The following is a 22,797-nucleotide window of genomic DNA, read 5'->3' as shown; positions in this document are numbered from 1 at the left end:
CATGGATCTCTTCTCAGTGTAATATGGCAGCCTGGATGGGAGAGAGTTTGGGGAGAATGGATACATGTATACATTTAGCTGAGTCCCTTTGCTGTTCGCCTAAAACCATCACAACACTGTTAATAGGCCATTCAGTTCAGTTCAGTTCAGTCGCTCAGTCGTGTCCGACTCTTTGCGACCCCATGAATCGCAGCACGGCAGGCCTCCCTGTCCATCACAAACTCCCAGAGTTTACTCAAACATATGTCCATCGAGTCGGTGATGCCATCCAGCCATCTCATCCTCTGTCGTTCCCTTCTCCTCCTGCCCCCAATCCCTCCCAGCATCAGGGTCTTTCCCAATGAGTCAACTCTTCGCATGAGGTGGCCAAAGTATTTTACAGTTTCAGCTTCAGCATCAGTCCTTCCAATGAACACCCAGGACTGATCTCCTTTAGGAGGGACTGGTTGGATCTCCTTGCAGTCCAAGGGACTCTCAAGAGTCTTCTCCAACACCACAGTTCAAAAGCATCAATTCTTTGGTGCTCAGCTTTCTTCACAGTCCAACTCTCACATCCATATCCCAATACAAAATAAAAAGTTTAAAAACAAAAATGAGCTGTGAGACAGAACTTCATGTGAAGAACCAAGCCTATACGAGTCATATACCAGGCATCAGAGCTTTCTGAATGTTGATTGGTTTTGTATATCTACAGGTCATAACGTAATACTACTCTTCCCTTAAAACAAATGTTTAGCCCAATTACAGCCATCTGCTCAGGATTAATTCATGTTTTATTTTGGGGAATAATCAAATCTTCTAGAATGGTTAATATCTCTGTCCTACCTGAAAATGATGACACTAGAGAGTTAAAGATTTACCAGAAAGAAAATTAAATAGTTAGATATTTAAACATAGAGCAAAGTCTTTCTCCCCTCCCCGCAATTTCTCTTTTTGCCAGATTTGATTCATTCATCCCTAAGAAGCTACACTGGGAGTCTGTGTTTCCTTATGGTGCAATTTCCTGTCTTGCTTCCCAAGAAGAGTGAAACCCTACTATGGTCTTTTCTCTTCTATTTTCTATTCTATCCCTCCATGTTCACTTAATGCTTCAAAATCTGTGAAAGATTAGCCTGGTTGAAGTATCAGGAAAAATGTGGAGATGAAATCAATCCTTCTCACTGAACATTCCCAGTATTTAGGCGGTAGCATCATATAACGGAATAAAGGTAGAAATTAGCAAGTCAGCTTAAACATGATTTAATCCTCATGTTGGAAAATCTGGCATCCAATAAAAACAAAATTAAGGAAATGGTAATAGAATCAATATTATTATAAACTACGTAGAATGTTAAGGAAAATATTTCATAAGAAGTAATAGTCGTCTTCCCTTTTTATCCGAACAATCATTTTTGGCTGAGCCTTATGGGAAAGGATTTAAACAAATAGATTAGCCTCACTACCGTGAATGAACTTCTAATTAATCTTTTTCCCATATAGCTCTTTTTCTCTTACCTGTTGCCACCTCTTGAATACGTTAGCAATGGTTGAATTATGCACCATCTAGCTGGGAAGATCCACTGAGAAAGGGTAGGCTACCCACTCCAGTATTCTTGGGCTTCCCTGTGGTTCAGCTGGTAAAGAATCCGCCTGCAATGCAGGAGACTTGGGTTCAAACTCTGGGTTGGGAAGATCCCCTGGAGAAGGGAAAGGCCACCCACTCCAATATTCTGGTCTAGAGGATTCCATGGACTACAGTTCATGGGGTTGAAAAGAGTTGGACACTATTGAGTGACTTTCACTTTCACTTTCATGGACAAGTAACCCTTGTCCCATGGAGAAGGAAATGGCAACCCACTCCAGTATTTTTGCCTAAAGAATCCATGTACAGAGGAGCCTGGTGGGCTATAGTCCATGGGGTCTCTAAGAGTTGGATATGATTGAAAGACTAACAAGAACAAGATGGATAAGTAAAGGGTTTACCCAGTGACTCAGCTGTAAAGAATCTACCTGCAATGCAGCAGACTTGCAGGAGATGCAGTTTCGATCCCTGGGTTGGGAAGATCCCCTGGAGAAGGAAAATGAATCCCCTCCAGTATTCTTGCCTAGAAATCCCCATGGACGGAAGAGCCTGACAGGCTACATTCTGTGGAGTTGCAAAGAGTCAGACATTACTGAGAGACTAAAAAACAACAATGGATAAATAATGCTGTTTAAGACAAACATCATATAATTTTCAGGATACCTCTTTATTGGAGACATCTCACACCTATGAGCATCTCTCTGGAGATGTCTGCCTTGCTTCCCTCTAAGGGGCCATATGTGAGCATCCTTAACCAACAACCTGCAAATGACAGCTAGTTCCAACACAGCCTTCTCTCCTGTGAGCTGAGCGAGCATTTAACCTTCTCAGGGGTGACTCACCAGTCTCTAAGGTGAGCTCACAAGCCTCTGCAATTCAGAGGTGGGAATGCACACAGACATCTGTCAGCAAAAATATCCTATTCTTGACCCAGCCTCTTATGGGACTCAGAGGTAAATGACCATCAAAACATTAGAATCAGAAAGCCCTGGGGGGGGGGGGGTGGTCTCACATTTTTGTAAGGCAAGAAAGTACTGGTGTCTTTGGAACTATTCTCACCTCTTAAGGATGTTGCTGAAACTTCATGAAAACAAGAAATGTTACATTTAATATCCAGTTACATTATACACACACACACACACACACACACACAAAGAATGAATTGACTCTTCAATTGTTTAAATTGTTCAATCAATTTTCTGCTTGCCCTTCTACTGAGACCAAAAAAGTTGTGCCCAATTATGGAAGTCATCAGGGCCGCATAGTGGCAGCGTCTATGTAAACAATTTTCCCAAATAACCAGCAGGAACCCCAAAGTAGCTTGACTCTTGTTTTCCATCCTAATCTATAGAGAAAAGTCATTCCAACTGCTGCTGCTGCTGCTAAGTCGCTCAGTCATGTCTGACTCCTAGCGACCCCATGGACTGCAGCCTACCAGGCTCCTCTGTCCATGGGATTTTCCAGGCAAGAGTACTGGAGTGGGTTGCCATTGCCTCTCTGCATTCCAACTGGGGGAAGTTTTTATGCATAAACCTTCTTTGCTTCAACTTTTAGCTAATCATCTATGTAAATGGTGCAACAAATATTGTTACATATGAAATCATATTTTTATCATTGATTTTAGCCTCATGTTTAGCTATAGCTCATGTTTCAGGTAAAAATTCAGTAAATAAGGACCAATTGTACGTTATAGACAGGAGAGTGATTGAGTTTTAACTGAAGACTATGTACTCTTCACAGAAGATTTTGTAAATATATTTTAATGCTCTGTTGATGCTTAGTGTTCAATAGAAGCAATTGTTAGGATTTGCACATCGTAAGCTTCCTATAATTAATTTGGCAACAGCATGGCCTTCACACATTGCAGAACACAAGCATATAGAGTTTGGGGATCATCTCTTCGGTTTTCCAGGAAACAAGCCAAATTCCCTCCGAATTTCTAGAGGGATTCATTTTTTTCCCATGATTTTCTAAAGAGGAATTAGGCTGGTGTGTGTGTGGGGGGGGGGGGTGGGGGGGTGGATAAAGGGGCAAGTAGAGCACAGATCCTCACGTGCACCCTAGTGTGCAAGCACCTCTGAACACTCTGCAAGAGACCCATAGTCTCCTTTACTCCTCTGACACAAGGTACCTGTATGTCAAATAGTTGACAATGGGAAATTCTCTGACACTACTTTTTATTGAGGGAGCATGGCTTTTATGACAATTACGAGGTATACTGTTGACTCAGTTGTAAAGATTCTGCCTGCAATGCAGGAGACTTGGGTTGGATCCCTGGGTTGGGAAGACCCCCTGGAGAAGTAAATGACAACCCACTCCAGTATTCTTGCCTGGAGAATCCCATGGACAGAGGAGCCTGGCGGGCTACAGTCCATGGGATCACAAAAGTGTCAGACACAACTTAGTGACTAAACAACAAAACGAAAGTGGCAAGCATCCGTGTCCCATGTTGGACTGCAGAGCTGGGACTGCAGCTTATGCAGCCTCCTGACCTACATAAGGTTTACTTAACAGCTCACAAGGGTAAAAGTAAACCCTTCATATGTTGGCTTGCTTGTAATTGGCAGCACGGAGTGGGAAGAACAGCATTGCACTTTGATCAGAAGTACTGAACTCTGCTCACCCTTGTCTGGCATTGTGACCTCAGTGAGTCACTTATTCTGTACCTCAGTTTCCTTGCAATATGGTTAGGCTAAGAATTTTCCAAATCTTTAAGTCCTAGTTCCTTTTTGCTTCACAATTCCTTTCTCAATTTATGTCTGTCTTCTCAGTTTTCCTACCACTGTCAGTAGGAACCAATACTTCGTTTAGAAATATCTTTGGCTAGACATCCAGCTCCCTCACCCGCAGACCACAGTTCAGCCAGCTTCTTTGCCACTTTGTAACAAGGATTGCTTTTTCTCCATTGTCCAGCATGTTCCTGATATCCATCCAAGACCTCACTGAAGTGGCCTTTACCATCCCCATTTCTTTTTTTTTTTCCATTTATTTTTATTAGTTGGAGGCTAATTACTTTACAACATTGCAGTGGTTTTTGTCATACATTGAAATGAATTAGCCATGGATTTACATGTATTCCGCATCCCGGTCCCCCCTCCCACCTCCCTCTCCACCCCATCCCTCTGGGTCTTACCAGTGCACCAGGCCTGAGCACTTGTCTCATGCATCCAACCTGGGCTGGTGATCTGTTTTACCATCCCCATTTCTAACAGCCTCCTGTTCACGATTATTTACTGCATATTCTCTGAGAAGATTGAGGCTTTCCTTCCAGGTCTCCTCTTTTCTTTCTGAGCTTTCATCAGAATCACCCTTACCACTTGCTTCATGGCAATCTCAACTTGTTCTAGCGTCACCCTCAAAATTCTTCCAGACTCTACCCAGCTCAAAGCCACCTGCACATGTTTATGTGTTTGTGACAGCAGCACCTCGTGTCTCAGTGCCAAGTTCTGTATTGGTCTACGTCTGGACTGCTGCTTTGTAATTAAATTCATAGATGTTTAAGATTTCTATGTTCTTTTGATTAATTGATCCCTTTATCACTATAAAATTACTTTCTTTATCACTGGTAATATTTTCTGCTCATAAATCTATTTCATCTTTGATGTTAAAAAAACACTCCAACTTTTTTTGATGTTAGCCTGAGATGGAGAAGGAAATGGCAACCTACTCCAGCTTTCTTGCCTGGGTAATCCCATGGACAGAGGAGCCTAGTGGGCTACAGTCCATGGGGTTGCAAAAAGTCAGGTGTGACTTACCGACTAAAGAGAAAAAAAAAAATACAGCCTGGAATAGCTTTTCTATCCATTTATTTTTAACCTAACTGTATTTTTATGTTTGAAAAACATTTCTTCTTGGTGGCATGTAGTTAGATAGTGCTTTTATGTCCAGCCTCAAAATCTTTCCCTTTAATTAGGATTTTAGAGCATTAACACTTAATATAATTAGAGTTATATGGACACAGGTTTAAACCTACAATCTTGCTACAATTTTCTTTTCTTTTTTTTTCCATTTATTTTTATTAGTTGGAGGCTAATTACTTTACAATATTGTAGTGGTTTTTGTCATACTTTGACATGAATCAGCCATGGATTTACATGTATTTTTATTTTCCTATTTGTTTCCCTTTTATTCTTTTTTGGCCTTCTTTGGAAAAACTGGATATTTTTTATAATTCCATTTTATTTTTTGTTGGCTCATTGTTTTCACTGTACTCTTATTTTGTAGCTTTAATGTCTTCTTTGGAATTAATGCACACTCCTCAGATGGTAAAGAATCCACCTGTAATGCGGGAAACCTGGGTTCAATCCCTGGGTTGAGGAGATCCCCTGGAGAAGGGAATGGCTACCCACTCCAGTATTCTGGCCTGGAGAATTCCATGAACTGTATAGTCCATGGGGTAGCAAAGAGTTGGACATGACTGAGAGACTTTCACTTTCCTTTAACTTTCTACATTCTACTTTCAAGTGATATTAAGCACTTTACTGATAGTTTGAGAACCTTACAATAGTATGCTTCCATCTTTCTCCCTTCCTAACATTTGAGCAGTTGTTCGCATACACTTCACTTTTATATGTTTTCTGAACCCCACACTACATTGTTATCTTTTTTCATTTTTTTCTTCCAATTTTCTTGAAATATCATTGACATACCACACTGTGTAAGTTTAAGGCTTACAACATACTGATTTGACTTACACATATCACGAAATAATTACTACAGTAAGTTTAGTGAACCTCTATCATCTCATATAGATATAAAATTAAAGAAATAGAAAAAAAATTTCCTTGTGATGAGAATTCTTAGGATTTACTCTCTTAATTTTCATAATATATCATACAAAAGTGTTAATTTTACTTATCATGTTGTATATTACATCCCTAGTACTTGTTTATCTTTTTAAAAAACTTTATTGGAGTATATTTGGTTTATAATGTTGTGCCAGTTTTAGGTGTATGAATCAGAAAAGTGAATCAGTTATACATATATCAACACATATATCCACTCATTCTTTAGATTTTCCCCAGATAGTGCAGTGCAGAGTATTAAGTAGAATTCCCTGTGCTCCACAGTAGGTTCTTATTAGTTATCTATTTTATATATAATACTGTGTGTATGTCAGTCCCAATCTCTCAATTTATTTCCCCCTGTAGTCATAAGTTTGTTTTCTACATTTGTGACTGTACTTCTGTTTTGTAAATAAATTTGTTTTTACTCTTTTGTAAGATTCTACATATAAGCAGTATCATATACTTGTCTTTCTGTGTCTGACTTACTTCACTCAACATGACAGTCATTAGGTCCATCCATATTGCTCTAAAATGGCATTATTTTCTGCTTTCTTATGGCCAAGGAGTATTCTATGATATATATATGTACCACATTTTTTTATCCATTCCTCTGTTGATAGACATTTAGGTTGCTTCCATGTCCTGGAAGAGTGTGCTTTCAATATATGACTTTAGGGAAGATAATCAGACTAAAATTGTTTTTGACAAGACTCGCTGACATCCTTCCTTTTTTTAGCTTTTTATTGTATATTGGACTATAGCCAATTACTTCCCTGGTAGCTCAGACGGTAAAGTGTCTGCCTACAATGCAGAAGACCTGGGTTCAATCCCTGGGTCGGGAAGATCCTCTGGAGAAGGAAATGGCAACCCACTCCAGTACTCTTGCCTGGAAAATCCCATGGAGGGAGGAGCGTGGTAGGCTGCAGTCCGTGCAGTCCAAAGAGTCAGACATGACTGAGAGACATCACTTTCACTTTCATAGCCAATTAACAATGTCGTGATAGTTTCAGGGGCACAGCAGGGCAGCTCAGCCATACATGTACAGTATACGTTCTCCTCCAACTCCCTCCCATCCAGGCTGCCACGTAACATTAAGCAGAGTTCCCTGTGCTATACAGTAGGCCTTGTGGCTGTCCATTTTAAATATAGCAGTGTGTACATGTGGATCCCAAATTCCCTAACTAGTCCCTCCCCCCATCCTCCCCCCTCCCTCACCCCCAGCAACCATAAAGTCATTCTCTAAGTCTGTGAGTCTGTTTCTGCTTTATAAATAAGATATATTAATAGATGAAACAGGGACGAAACTTTATATGTGTCATTCCTCTTCAGATTCCACATATAAGAGATCTGACATCCTTATCTTTGTTCTTAATGTATCTAACATGTTTTTTCTCTAGCTCGTTTAAGACTGTCTTCTTAATTAGATTATGATGTGCCTTGGCATGGTTTTGTTCATATTTTGTGGCTGGATTTTATTTAGATTTTTGGCTTTCTGGGCTTATGGTTTTCATCAAATTGCAAAAAAAATTTTAACCAGTATTTCTTCAAACACTTTTTTTCTGTCCTGCCTCCTTCAGTGGTTCCAACTACATATATGTTAAGCTGCTTGATGTTGCTCCATAGCTCATTAAAGCTGTGTTAAATTTTGTATTCTCTTTTATCTCTGTGCTTCATCTAGTAATATAACTTTAAGTTTGCTAACCCTTTTTTTCCTGCAAGATCAAATCTACTATTAATCTAATCCAGTATATAATTCTTGTCACATAATTTCATCTCAAGTTTGATTTTGATCTTTTTATATCATTCATGTATATGTTTAGGCTTTTAATATCTATAGTTATAATGCAACTGTAATACAATTATAACAGTTTTAATGCCCTTGTCTGTAAAATCTTTGTCAATTATAGGTCAGTTTTGATTGATTATATTATATTGTCTGTATGAGTCTTGCTTTTTGTTGTTTCTTTGCATTTTTGGAATTTTTATAACAGTTTTTTTTTATAATTTATTTTATCGAAGTAGAATGTGTTAATTTCTGCTGCACGGCATTGATTCAATCATGAATATAGGTTTTTTTTCATATCTTTTCCATCACGGCTTATCACAGGCTATTGAATACAGTCCCCTGTGTTATACAGTAGCACCTTGTTGTTTTCCCATGCTGTATATACCAGTTTGCATCTGCTAATCCCAAACTCCCAATCCACCCCTCCCCTACCCTCTGTCGCCTTGGTAACCCCAAGTCTGTTCTCTACGTCTGTGATTCTGATATCATATAATATCTGTCTTTCACTTTCTGACTTAGTATGATCATCTCTAGGTCCATCCATTTTAACAGGTTTTTTTGCTTTGGTTATAGTTCACATACCATGAAATCCATGCTTTTATAGTATACAATTCAGTGACTTTTAGAATATTTAGAGAATTGTACAGCCCCTATTACTATCTGATTTTAGAACATTCATCATCCCCCAAATAACCCATACCCAATATTAATCTATCCCCATTCTTCCCCTCTTCTATCCCGCCCTGGGAAACCATTAATCTACTTTCTGTTACTATGGATTTGCCTATTCTGAACATTTCATACAAGGTAATCATATTAACCTCATATGATAATCATATTAATCTAATATGGCATAGCCTAATATGATAATCTAAGCATAATGATCAGATAAATAGTTTATTGTGATTGACTTCTTTCACTTGGTACAGTGTTTCCATGATTTATGGAAGTTAAGCATGTATCAGTGCTTCATTTCTTTCTATTGTTGAATAATCCTCCATTTTATGGTGCAATACATTTTCTTTATGTGTTCATTAGTTGCTACATAGTTGGGTTATTCATATCTAGAAAACTTTTATTGGATGCCAAATATTATGTCTTTTACCTTATTGGATATTTTTATTCCTATAAAAAGTATAGGCCTTTTTGACTTTTGTCCTTGGATGCAGTTCAGTTATTTGGTGATGGTTTGATCTTTATGAATCTTGAGTTTAATAACTGTTAAGCAATAGCTTCCCAGGTGGCACCCAGTGGTTATGAACCCACGTCCCAGTACAGGAGACATAAGAGACGCAGATTCCACCCCTAGATTGGAAGATCCCCTGGAGGAGAGCATGGCAACTCACTCCAGTATTCTTGCCTGGAGAATCCCATGGACAGAGGAGCCTGGCAAGCTACAGTCCATCGGGTCGCAGAGTCGGACAACACTGAAATGACTTAGCATGCATGCAGATAGGCCACACAAGAACACGGTTCGATCTAGGGCTAATTATCCCCCACCATCAAGACCCTATGCACAATATCCAATGGCCCATGACCCTGAGGGCTTCCTGTCTGGTTGGTGGGAACAGGCACTATTTCTAGCCTTGTGTGAAAGCTGAGCACTACCTCCAATCCTTCTGAGTGGTTCTTTCCTTGGCCTCAGAGAGCTTTCCCACATGCACACATCTGCTCAGCTAAGATCCAAGACCGACCTTCCCCAAATTCTCCACGCAGTTTTTTCATAGTACTCCTTCCTGTGTGCTCCAGCCCCTTCCCAGGCTCTCAGCTGTCTCCTCGACTCAGGGAAAATGCTGGTCTTCTCCTGGATTCCCTTCTCAGTGCTGTGACCTGGAAACTCTCACAGAAGTGTAACAACCCTGCAACTGCAGGCTTCACCTCATTTATTTCCCATGTTTCAGGGAAGGAATCACTGTTCTTCATCACCTGATGTGCAATGCCTTTGAAACTGTCGTTCCACATATTTTGTGTGTTCTTTGGTTGTCTCAGGTAGGGTGATCCATCTTGTTCTTGATGTTCCATCCCAGCTGAAAACAGATGTGTCATGACCCATATTTAAAGGGTTAAATGCTCCTTGTTGTTCAGCTGCTAAGTCATGTCTGACTCTTTCCGACCCCATGGACTGCAGCATGCCAGGCTGCTCTGTCCTTCACCATCTCCTGGATTGTGCTGAGACTCATGTCCATTGAGTCGATGATGCTGTCTAATCCTCTCATTTTCTGTTGCCCCAATTTCCTTTTGCCTTCAATTCTTCCCGCATCAGAGTCCTTTCCAATAAGTCAACTCTTCACATCAGGTGGCCAAAGTATTGGAGTTCCAACTTCAGCATCAGTCCTTCCAATGAATATTCAGGGTTGATTTCCTTTAGGATTGACAGGCTTGAGCTCCTTGCTGTCCAAGGGACTCTCAAGAGTCTTCTCCAGCACCACAATTTGAAAGCATTAATTCTTTGGTGTTCAGCCTTCTTTATGGTCTAACACTCACATCCATACACACCTACTGGAAAAACCATAGCTTTGACTACATGGACCTTTGTCGGCAAAGTGATATCTTTGCTTCCTAATATGCTGTCTAGGTTTGTCATAGCTGTCCTTCCAAGGAGCAAGGGTCTTTGAATATCATGGCTGCATTCACCATTTGAATGATTTTGGAGCCCAGGAAAATAAAATCTGTCACTGCTTCCACTTTTTACTCTTGGTGGCTATCAAAGCTGCAGCATTGAGACATGCAGACTATGTAGAAATTGTAAGCCCCAGCTTTTAGAGCAGGATTAAGGTGGCTTTTGTTTCTCATCACAGATAACCTGTTGATAACCGTTCCTTTAGGAGACTCACTTGTGCCATTGCCTTCTTGAATGTGGGAACATTTATGTCTCCTCTCACAGGTGATCAGCGAGTTTGAAGCCTCTCCTGACTCATTTTCCTACAGAATTCCTAACCTGAGTCGGAATCGTCAGTATAGCGTCTGGGTGGTGGCCGTGACCTCAGCCGGCAGGGGCAACAGCAGTGAAATCATCACCGTGGAGCCTGTTGCTAAAGGTGGGTGGCACGCTGTAGGAAGGACCTTATTTCCCACTATAGTCATACTGGCTTTACACCTCTGTTCTCTTTGAAATAAAGCTGATAATGTCCTACAAATCAAGTAAACCAGAACACCACGTGTTACCCATTGCAGCCCAAGAAATGGGCCAGTGCTGGCTGGCACTGGGCTTTTGTGCCAATCGGAAAACCACTTCCTATGGATGAGCAGCTTTACACCTGCCAGTGTCTCAGGAGAAATTAGGAAAAGGAGCCCCCATCCATCTCTTAGAGTGAAAATCACTACATTACTGCTTTCCAAGCAAGTTCTACCATCTTCAAAATCAGGTATCATGCTTCTTCAAGAGAAATGTCTATTTTTCGGTCTATGGAATTTGAAACCTGACAAATGTAAGAAAATCATTGGTTCTTCTTCAATTGATGTTAAAGTGAAAGTTACTCAGTCGTGTCCAACTCTTTGTGACCCCATGGACTGTAACCTGTCAAGATCCTCTTTCCATGGAATTCTCCATTGAACCTGGGTTTCCTGCATTGCAGACAGATTCTTTACCATCTGAGCCACCACGGAAACTATTGACAGAATGCTGTAAAGACCTTAGATAATAAAATGAAGTTTGTTTTAAGCACAAAACGTTCCACAAAGTGAATGTAATGTCTTCACATTAAGATGGTATACTGGCCCTAAAAAGCACATAGAGACACAGAATATTCTTATTTGACTTCTGGTAATTGCTGCCACACAGTGTTCAGAGTCCCCATAAATTAGCCCTTGTTACCGAACAAATGTATTTACCTCACAATTCCAAGCCAACCAGAGATGCTCCTGACTCTGGAATATACCTTGTTGGAAATTTAGTACTCATAAGGCTTCCAGGTGCCTGAAAGAGAAAACAGACCTTCCAAGATTCCAGCTTCTCACTCTTAACCAGAGTTTGCCCGGAGCTGGAGATGATGATCGAGATGGGCTTTCCAGAAAGGAGCTGAACTAGGGAATGCCTCTGGGGTGGTGCAGGCATCCAGAGGGCTGGCACCACCCAGGAACCCCAGACCCTTGCAAATCATAAACAGTAATGGCTGAAAGGTCCAAGCTGGACAGACGGGGCTGCCCAAAGGTGGAAGAGGCAGGTGCGGCTTATGTTGTAGTTGTTGGGAGGTCAAGGCAGGCTGGCAGATCCACAGGCTTGAAAATCCAGGGTTAGGTTCAGGAAGAGGGCTAGGGCTTTGGTACAAGGAGGAGCAGAATGCAACCAGAGACCCAGTCCTGAGGGAATGATGTCCTGAGAGGAAGCCCAGGGTCAGGGGGCAGTGCAGAGCTCAGGGCCATGTAGCTGGAGCACCATAGCAACTGGGAAGGACATGCAGGTTGCTGGTGGGGCACAGTGTCTGATTAAAATCACCTGAGGTTCTCATTCAAAGCCGGCCTCCTGGAGCGCCCCTGAGATCCGCTGAATCACAGAGCCAGAGGAGGAATCTGCATTTTTTTCACCAAAGGTTCTAGGTGATTCTCCTGCCTGCTCCAGTTTGCTTAGTCTTAGAATTTCACAGTGGGATCCTATACATGCCAACTGCCACCAACAGGCATTAATTCTAGAAACCAGGAGTGTTGGGCTTGAAGATGAAGTGGTTTTAGCCAGTGCTTTTGCAAAACACTGGTGGAAAAGCACTAAGTCCTGGAAAGAATTTTAGGAGTTAGAGTCGGCATACTAGAGAACTGAAATGAAACAGAATGGAATAGTCAAGGAATCTAGACTAGGCTTGAAAAAAAAAATAGAAAATATCAGAATGCATGCCGCAGTGAGCATTCATGTGTAGAACTTTGTTTTCATTCACACACACATAACATGTGTGCAGCTTCTGGAATTCAATGTAAAATGTATTTTTTTACAGGGGGAGGGGGCTATTAGAAAGCTTAAAAGCCCCACTTCTAGCTGAATTTCCCTCATCAACCCACATTTTGCTGCATGAACACTCCTCATCATATAAAAGGATGGTCTGAAAGGTATGATAGGGACCAGCCTTCCAGTGTCAGAAATCCAATGCCGCCTGCCCAGGATGTTTTTGTTCCCATGGTGGAAAATCAGAAATGTCCATTACTGATAGAGCATTCCACAGTGGAAGGGTCTCCTCGCTGGGCCACCTCTGAAGCTGTTCCCCTCTGGAGGAAGAGCCACGGTTTCCTTTGCGGGCAGGGCATGTTGCTTCAAGCACGTGGGTGGGTTTTTCTGTAACATTTGCTGCATAAAAGAGACTCTGCCTCTGAGCCCACTGGCACTTCCTCACTCTCTGCTCTGGACTCCAGTGCTCAAAAAACAACAAAAGTCAGAGTTGTCTGCTAGTTCATAATGACTTGTGTTCTAGACCAGGATGACTCCTGTGGAGTTGGCTCCAGGAACGCCACCTTTCCTCGAATCCCAGTACTTTGCTAAGGAACCTGTCCCCTATGTCCATTGGTCAATCGCAGCCCTCAAGTCCAAAATGGTGCAACGGTCCCAACACTGGCCCCATCTTTTTGGGTACAGAATCAGATTGGAGCAGCTTCTGCCTACAGGCTGCTTGTCTGTGCATCTAGATGGGCTGAGCTTCTGGAGGGAGCATCCCGGAAACCAGGGTCCCAGGGTATGGCAGAGGCCAAGCAGATCATTTTGCCTCTGGAGGACTCATCTCTTGGTGCCTCTGCCAGCTTTTGTGTCTCACCCAAGAAGATGATGCTAGGACCTGTCAGTACAGGACCCCTCCGGTATCCAAGGAGGCCCCTGCAAACAGGGTTGCCCTGGGCTTTTCCCTCCTCCCACCCCCATGTTCTTTGGCCACTTTGGGACTGTCCCAGTGCCTGATGTCCCCAGGAGAAGCTTTTGTTCCAGCATCAGAATCGCTATCCCAAGCAAATAGTGGTACTTCAAGAGAGGTCGCTCTGGATAAGTTTATTTCCCTTAACGTTCATGCTGAAGATCAAGCTGATTTTAAAAAGTCAGGAAAGTACCACAAAACTGATAAATAGAAGTCATTCCAGTTTTACCTTTTCCTGTCTTGGGGTTTTATGTTTTGTTTTGTCTCTTCTCTCAGGTATTAAAAGTATATTTTAATGTGCAGTTTGGGGTGTTGAGATAAATTGCTTAATAAAGTGCTTCAAAATATAATTGGGCTCACAGAAAGCACAGCTTGGAACTGCTAGGCTTATGAAGTCCCACGTATTTAATTTGGGATCCCCGTGTCTAGTCAATACAAGAGGAGAAAATACTACAGTAGGGATTTTCAGCAGTTCATATGTTCATACAGTGAAAATCCCTTAGACACAACCTGATACAAGGAATAGTGTTGAGAGGTGTGACATTGATTGGCAGGGCTGCACTCGCCTTTGGGGGATGTCGCTGGTTTAGGGAAGGTCACCTTGGCCTCTGTAGACAAATCCGTAGAGTCACTGCATTTCTGCTCTGTTTGGTGGTCCAGCTCCGGCACGAATCCTGACTTTCAGTGGCACGGTGACTACTCCCTGGATGAAAGACATTGCCTTGCCTTGTAAAGCTGTTGGGGACCCCTCTCCTGCCGTAAAGTGGATGAAAGACAGGTAACCAGTAACCCAATGTATGCCCTCAACACAACTCTAGGAGAGTGCTTCGGACACAGTGCTCTGGGTCTCGTGGTATAAAGTTGTAGATTTACACTCATGAAAACTCCAGGAAAACTACCCAGTCTTCTGCAATAGAGAGGAAGCTGGTTGAGGTTGATGGGGGCGGAATCTCAGCTTTAGTACTAAAAGGATCTGACCTATCATGTCAGTTCTCTTAAAATTCTTAGCTTTAAGTTCATGACAATGCTTCTGAGGAAAATAGTTTAGCCAGCTGAATAATTTCTGTGTAAGTTTTCTGTACCTTATCATGAAAATCTCCTATGTATCTGAGATGAACATACCCAAGGAGACTTGAGACTTACACTTATCTCTTCTCCTTCCAAGATAATGAGCCAACCAACCCTAACTGAAATCCTCTGAGAAATAACTTTAAGAAATGGAATACATTGTTGTTGTTCAGTTGCTAAGTCATGTCAAACTCTGCGACCCCACAGACTGCAGCATATCATGCTTTCCTGTCCTTCACTATCTCACAGAGTTTGCTCAAACTCATGTCCATTGAGTTGGTGGTGCCATCCAACCATTTAATCCTCTGTCGCCCCCTTCCCCTCCTTCCCTCAGCCTTTCCTAGCATCAAGGCCTTTTCCAATGAGTCAGTTCTTCCCATCAGGTAGCCAAATTACTAGAGCTTCAGCTTCAGCATCAGTCCTTCCAGTGAATATTCAGGGCTGATTTCCTTTAGGATTGACTGGTTGGATCTCCTTACTGTCCAAGGGACTCTCAAGGGTCTTCTCCAACACCACAATTCAAAAGCATCAGTTCTTCAGCACTCAGCCTTCTTTACAGTCCTATTGCCTTCTTTATGGAATACATGAGGACTTTGCTAATGTAAAACCTGGTTTTCCATGCTCAGTAGGAATTATTGAAATAATAACAGCTGAGATGGAAGGGAGAAAGTGGATGAAAGAGATTCCATTCATGTTAACTTTTTAAAGTACTTTATTCAGAGGAAGAAATTAAGGTATAAATAAAGAGCTGAGCATTCACTGATGAACCTAGAGATTTAAGATTTGAGATTGAGAAGAGTCCCTATTTTCAAACAAAGGCACTTCAAAGACAAACTATTGAAAGGATAGTCTTGGTATGTGTGTGCTAAGTCACTGAGTCGTGTCTGACTCTTTGCAGCCCCATGGACCATAACCTACCAGGCTCCTCAGTCCATGGGATTCTCCAGGCAAGAACACTGGCGTGGGTTGCCATGCCTTCCTCAGTGACCACTTTCTCATCTCTTTTACTGTCAGTTAAGGAAATAAGTAAGCTCCCAAGGTTAAGTGGCGTCCACCAGATGTGGGGATGGCCCTAGATGACTGGACAATCCCCTCTCCCTGTGGCCAATGCTATGACACCACCAAGGGAGCTCTCTTTATACCAGGGTTGGTTCATCACCCTCTTGGCACACCGCCATTCATTTCTGATGCCACAATCATTAACAACTGCAATTTTCCATGAATCTACAAGCCACCCCAAAACTTAATTGTCCCAATATGATTTGATCAAAATGGTATATCTGCCCACAGAAGCAATCCCCTTTGGGATATGACAGGCATTGACCTATGTCAGGAGCCAGAAGCCACACAGACCTCCACACAAACTTCACTTCAACACAGCATTTTGTACAAACAATCAAACTCAACTGTGTGAGTGTTTTCATCATACAATCATGGTTAAGTTCTTACTTAATATGATATTCTGAATGGGTTGTCTGCTTCGGAGAGTGTTTATGCTTTTCCCCAACCTCAGCTAACTTAGATTGTAATTTCTTTAATCTGCGCCTTTTTCTTCCTGTGAGGTAGTAACGGGACACCCAGCCTGGTAACGATTGATGGGCGGAGAAGCGTCTTCAGTAATGGCAGCTTTGTCATCCGCACGGTGAAGGCAGAGGATTCTGGCTATTACAGCTGTATCGCCAATAACAACTGGGGGTCGGATGAAATTATCTTAAATTTACAAGTACAAGGTACCACATCTGGGGGCTCTTCTTAATGCTGCTTTTTGTATGTATGCCTATGTGCAAAGAGTGAAAGTGAGCAAATTTAAAAATCAGCCTTTGTAAAGAGCTAATTGCTACTTTCATATAACAAAAGCATAGATGTTCATTTTGGAGATTAGAATTAAACAAATCAAAGTAAATAAACAGCATTCATAACCTGAGAGCTAACACTGTTTACTTATTTTCATATGAAAGCCTAGTCTCATCTGTCTTTATGTGTGCATCCCTGAAAAAGCCCTTCCTAATAACATCCTAATTGCATGATTTACTCCACATGTATATAAGTGTCACCCAGAAAATACCAGCAAGAAATAATTCCAAATTGAGATGCTTTATGAATGTTAATTAACTCACTAGTCATATGCATTGTATATCATAAGGACACTAACTGAAACTCTATAGGGCATTCATGTTTAATTGTGTATTTAATACAGTGCATGTAATTTTTTCCTTGACTTCATACTCCAAAAGTACATGACAAATTTAAGACTGTCGAATTAAAAACATGTATAGAATCCCAAATGGCCACTAATTGGGTTCAAATTTGAATGCACAGTGATATTTTATGAGTAGAAAAATCAAAGTGTGTACTTTTCCAGATGTGTTATCACATTAACAATTAATATAGCATTTACAATATTGTCACATTAAATTAATCACACTAAGTTATGTTATCATACTAATAAATCACAGAAAGTTTGATAAAAAATAAAATAAATATTGCCCTCGGTGGGAAGGAAGGGAAGGAGAACTGTCTATTTTTTAAAATAATGTAAAATTGACATGGAATTTCAAGTAACTTGAAGTCGGGAGAATTTCAGGGCATTTTTCAGAGATAGATACTATATTATAACTCTAAAGAGATGAATCTATTTTTCATGGCTTTGGGTTAATACCAGGCTTCTCTCAGAGGAAAAGAGGACATTTTATGAGAAGCTTTCTATATGATTTTGATAACCTTACTCCAAATTTCTTCAATATTTCTGTCCAGAGAGCTAATCCAAAACATTACTAAGGCTCATCGATAAGAAGCATGTATTCTTTGAACCTTATGTGACAATTCAAGTGTGTGTACTGCCACTCAATGGCGCACCTATGATTTCAGTGGAGAATGTGTGTGTGTGTATGTGTGTGTGTGAGTTGTCTCTTGAAGGGTGGGTCAAGTACTGGAAATTTTTGCAGTTTTTTCTCACTAGCTACACATACCCTCCCCCTTTCATATAGCTGAGAACAGAAAAGCTAAGTAGGTACCATTTGTCTTTGTCAATTGAATCATGGCTGAAATTCAGAGTAAAATAATGCATGTATCTTTAGTAAGTTCACAGAAGGTTTTAATGAGTGATGAGCAACTCAGACACTCAAGGAATTGGCGAGGGAATGAGGAAATGAATCCAAGTAGAAATGGGGTTGAATTTCTTTAAAGAATAGAATCATTCTGTTCTAGCTCTTTAGCCCAGGATATCAATTAAATAGACATTTTGACAGACATGAATTGCATATTTTGTCAACCTGAAACACTTATTTAATAAATGGCTGTTAAAAACCATTTGGTAAATGACTGTTAAAGAAGACTGGAGATGTGAACAACTAATTCTTGTTTTCTAAAAACTGCTTCCTCTCTAGTTCCACCAGATCAGCCTCGGCTCACAGTTTCAAAAACCACCTCTTCTTCCATCACCCTCTCGTGGCTCCCGGGGGACAATGGAGGCAGTTCTATAAGAGGTAAGAAGAAAGAGGTTGCCCACAATGGTTGATTAATTGACATTATCCACAAACTGATAAGTGACACATTTTTATCAAGTAATTGTCATGTGTTAGTTTGTTTCTCCCCCAAACTCATCATATAATGAATTCTTCCATTACCTACACACACATACACACACACACACACACACAAACACACATCTATTTTTATAGTATTTGTTGTCACTCACTCTTTCATCCAAGGAAATTCATTCACAGAATCATTACCATGCATCCAGTCTGAATGAAATATTCAGTTCAGTTCAGTTCAGTCACTCGGTTGTGTCCGACTCTTTGCGACCCCGTGAACTGCAGCACTCCAGGCCTCCCTGTCTATCGCCAACTCCCAGAGTCCACCCAAACCCATGTCCATTGAGTCGGTGATGCCATCCAACCATCTCGTCCTCTGTCGTCCCCTTCTCCTCCTGCCTTCTATCTTTCCCAGCATCAGGGTCTTTTCCAATGAGTCAGCTCTTCACATCAGGTGGCCAAAGTATTGGAGTTTCAGCTTCAACATCAGTCCTTCCAGTGAACACCCAGGACTGATCTCCTTTGGATGGACTGGTTGGATCTCCTTGCTGTCCAAGGGACTTTCAAGAGTCTTCTCCAATACCACAGTTCAAAAGCATCAATTCTTCTGTGCTCAGATTTCTTTATAGTCCAACTCTCACATCCATACATGACCACTGGAAAAACCATAGCCTTGACTAGACAGATCTTTGTTGGCAAAGTAATGTCTGTGCTTTTTAATATGCTGTCTAAGTTGGTCATAATTTTCCTTCCAAGCAGTGTCTTTTAATTTCATGGCTGCAATCACAATCTGCAGTGATTTTGGAGTCCAGAAAAATAAAGTCAGCCACTGTTTCCACTGTTTCCCCATCTATTTGCCATGAAGTGATGGGACCGGATGCCATGATCTTAGTTTTCTGAATGTTGAGCTTTAAGCCAACTTTTTCACTCTCCTTTTTCACTTTCATCAAGAGACTCTTTAGTTCTTTTTCATGTTCTGCCATAAGGGTGATGTCATCTGCATATCTGAGGTTATTGATATTTCTCCCAACAATCTTGATTCCAGCTTGTGTTTCCTCCAGCCCAGCATTTCTCATGATGTCCTCTGCATATAAGTTAAATAAGCAGGATGACAATATACAGCCTTGACGTACTCCTTTTCCTATTTGGAACCAGTCTGTTGTTCCATGTCCAGTTCTAACTGTTGCTTCCTGACCTGCATACAGAGTTCTCAAGAGGCAAGTCAGGTGGTCTGGTATTCCCATCTCTTTAAGAATTTTCCACAGTTTATTGTGATCCACAGAGAGTGAAATATTAACACATGCCAATAAAGAACATGAGTATGAGTAAACTCCAGGAGAGAGTGAAGGGCAGGGAAACCTGGCGTGCTTCGGTCTATGGTGTCACAAAGAGTTGGACATGACTTAGCAATTGAACAACAGCAGTAAAGAAAGAATAAACAAATGTGGTGCCTCTCTCCTAAGAGGCCACATTGTGTTTCTTCCCTTGTTGTCAACACTGCTTATTCTGTTTAGTTACTCATTCCTTCAATTGAGTAACCACAGCGACTGTTCTTAGAATGGACTAAAAAATGAGTGTGACGTAGTTCCTCAAATCTTTTGCAATCAGTAGAAAAGAATAAGGGTATTTAAATGGAAGGAAGGGGCTTCCCTGGTGGCTCAGAGGGTAAAGAATCTGCCTGCAATGTGGGAGACCTGGGTTCAATCCCTGGGTTGAGAAGATCCTCTGGAGAAGGATTTGGCAACCCACGACAGTGTTCTTGCCTGGAGAATCCCATAGACAGAGGAGCCTGGCAGGTTACAGTCCATGGGGTCACACAAAGAGTCAGACACGACTGAGTGACTCACACTTCCACTTTCACAAACTGAAGGAATGAGCTAGCCTGATGATTCCAGCCTCAGTAGGGTTGGGAGAACATTCTGAGCAATATGTGGACCAAGTGGAGAGAGAGAACCCAGAGGAGCAACTGCAGACGCATGGGATTAAGGAGCAAGTGACAAAAGGGGTCCTAGAGCACCTGGGAGAGTCTGGAGGATAGATTTCTGCAGGCAGAGGACATCCTTCTTCTGAGAGAGGATGAGGGTGAGAAAACAACTGGACATACAGAGCCACTTTAGAGCAAGGCCAGTGACATCTGGAGCCAGCTCATTTCAGCTCATGATAGCAAGTTGCCGCTCCTCTTCCCAGCTTTGCCCTCAGTAATCACAGCCAGGTCAGGGATATGTGCATACCACCCAAATAAAAAATGCTACCCATAGGGGCTTTTCTTTTTTCAAGAGCCAATTATTAAACACTGATTAGTGTTCCACTGGGCGAAGGGGAGGATCTTTCCCCATTTTAGGGAAGAAAAAAGTGGTATTATTTTTTAAAATAGTTGGATGATTAGGGAAGAGGATGTGTTTGTGGGTTTGAGGAGCGTGGGTAAAATCTGTAACAGATGCCATAGGAATTGCACAGGGAGTCATTAATGGGGAAGCAAAGCCGTTGCCCAGAGGAATAAGGCCCCAGCTACAGAGAAACGGCACAGATTGCAGTGGTCACAGGCATCACAGGTTAATGACTTGCCCAAGAGGTGACCAATGACTTGCCCAAAGCTGGTGACCGGCAGGGTAAGTGTGGCCAGGACTCACCAGAGTGAGTGAAACCAGACTTCTGGTTAAGATGGTCTACCAGAGGTTCTAAGCTGGGTGGAGAACCTTTTAAAAATGGGGTACCAATGGAGGAGTCTGAGGAACCCTAGGACTCGAGGCTCAAATGACACAAAGTCTTGGGTCTGGAGGGGCTTCCCTGGTGGCTCAGATGGTAAAGAATCTGCCTGCAGTGCAGAAGACCCAGGTTCAGTCCCTGGGTTGGGAAGATCCCCTGGTGAAAAGGATGGCTACCCACTCCAGTATGCTTGCCTAGAGAATCCTATGGACAGAGGAAGTGTGAGTTCATAGGAGAAGAATTACAGGAAGGGCATGGAGTGGAAGGTCTTAGCTGCTGCTGCTAAGTCGCTTCAGTCATGTCCAACTCTGTGCAACCCCATAGACGGCAGCCCACCAGGCTCCCCCGTCCCTGGAATTCTCCAGGCAAGAATACTGGAGTGGGTTGCTATTTCCTTCTCCAATGTGGGAAAGTGAAGTCACTCAGTCATGTCCAACTCCTAGCGACCCCATGGACTGCAGCCCACCAGACTCCCCATCCATGGGATTTTCCAGGCAGGAGTACTGGAGTAGGTTGCCATTGCCTTCTCTGGAAGGTCTTAGAGATGAAGCCAATTTCAGTAATGAAGAGTCTCCAAGTGAAGATGACCAGAAATCCTTGAAGTACAGTGGTGGCCAAAGCCATTGACATGGGGGTTCCCATGGCCAGTGGTTAGCAAAGCTTCCTAGAAGCGGTTTAGATGGAGGACATGAGGAGGAAAGCACAAGCCCCGTGATGCATGGGGCACCAAGGAGTGGTGAAGTCAGGATGACCGTGGGAGCTAGACCCAGATCCATCACTCACCTGCCCGGTGCTGAGTGCAGATCAGGAGCATGGAGGGGAAAACAAAGCTCGGGAAAGAGGGGCCCCAAGGCTGCAGGCGCCAGAGGGCAGGGAAGGAGGGAGCAGCAGAGATGATGCTGACCATGGCCGCAGAAGGAGGAGTCAGAGGTAGGTGACCTCATGTGAGATGCATGGAAAACACTGGCTGCTGCCAGCTTGGGGTTGGCAGGCTCTGTGATGTGGACGTGAGAAGTGCTTTCTTCCTGGTGTTAAAATGGAGTTCCATGGGCAGGAGAGAAGATGCCAGCATGCTGGTATAAGGACACCACGCATCAAGCAGGCTAGTCCTGGGCTGTCTGGGTGTGAATGCTTAGGAGACAAGGACAGAACAGACAGGACATCTTTGCCCCAGGAAGGTGGATGGGGTGGCAGGGATGAAGGCTGTAACAGAGGTGGGGTTTGTCTCCATGGCCACAGGGGCCCAGGAGCGCAGGCTTCAGAGTCTGACAGTGGGATGTGAATCCTGCTGGTCAGACCCAAGAGTGATCACCCAACCTCTCCGGACCTCAGTGTCTTGGTCAGTGCTCTGGAGATGTTAATTACTAATGTGCAGGGTTATGTGAGGTGGTGTGAGTAACAGGCTGTGGATAATGCCCGACACAGTGATTATGGACAGAGCAGAACCAGCTGAGAAGAGTCCTACCCCTTTGGATGGCTTACCCCTTCTCCAAAACTCCGGTTCTCTATAAAACCAGATGTATATTAT

General features: G+C 42.4%; 1 protein-coding gene across 1 annotated transcript in view; it reads left to right on the top strand.

Annotated features, from left to right (window-relative positions):
* Positions 1–22,797, top strand: part of DSCAM (DS cell adhesion molecule) — an 808,668-nt gene that overhangs the window by 725,556 nt on the left and 60,315 nt on the right. The window contains exons 21-24 of the mRNA XM_070466795.1: positions 11,019–11,172; positions 14,620–14,737; positions 16,594–16,757; positions 18,414–18,512. Coding sequence (XP_070322896.1) covers positions 11,019–11,172; positions 14,620–14,737; positions 16,594–16,757; positions 18,414–18,512 — 535 coding nt within the window. The remainder of the gene's footprint in view (positions 1–11,018; positions 11,173–14,619; positions 14,738–16,593; positions 16,758–18,413; positions 18,513–22,797) is intronic.

Source organism: Odocoileus virginianus, chromosome 4 (assembly GCF_023699985.2).
Source record: "Odocoileus virginianus isolate 20LAN1187 ecotype Illinois chromosome 4, Ovbor_1.2, whole genome shotgun sequence".
Lineage (NCBI taxonomy): Eukaryota > Metazoa > Chordata > Mammalia > Artiodactyla > Cervidae > Odocoileus > Odocoileus virginianus.
This window is presented reverse-complemented; position numbering and strand designations above follow the sequence as displayed.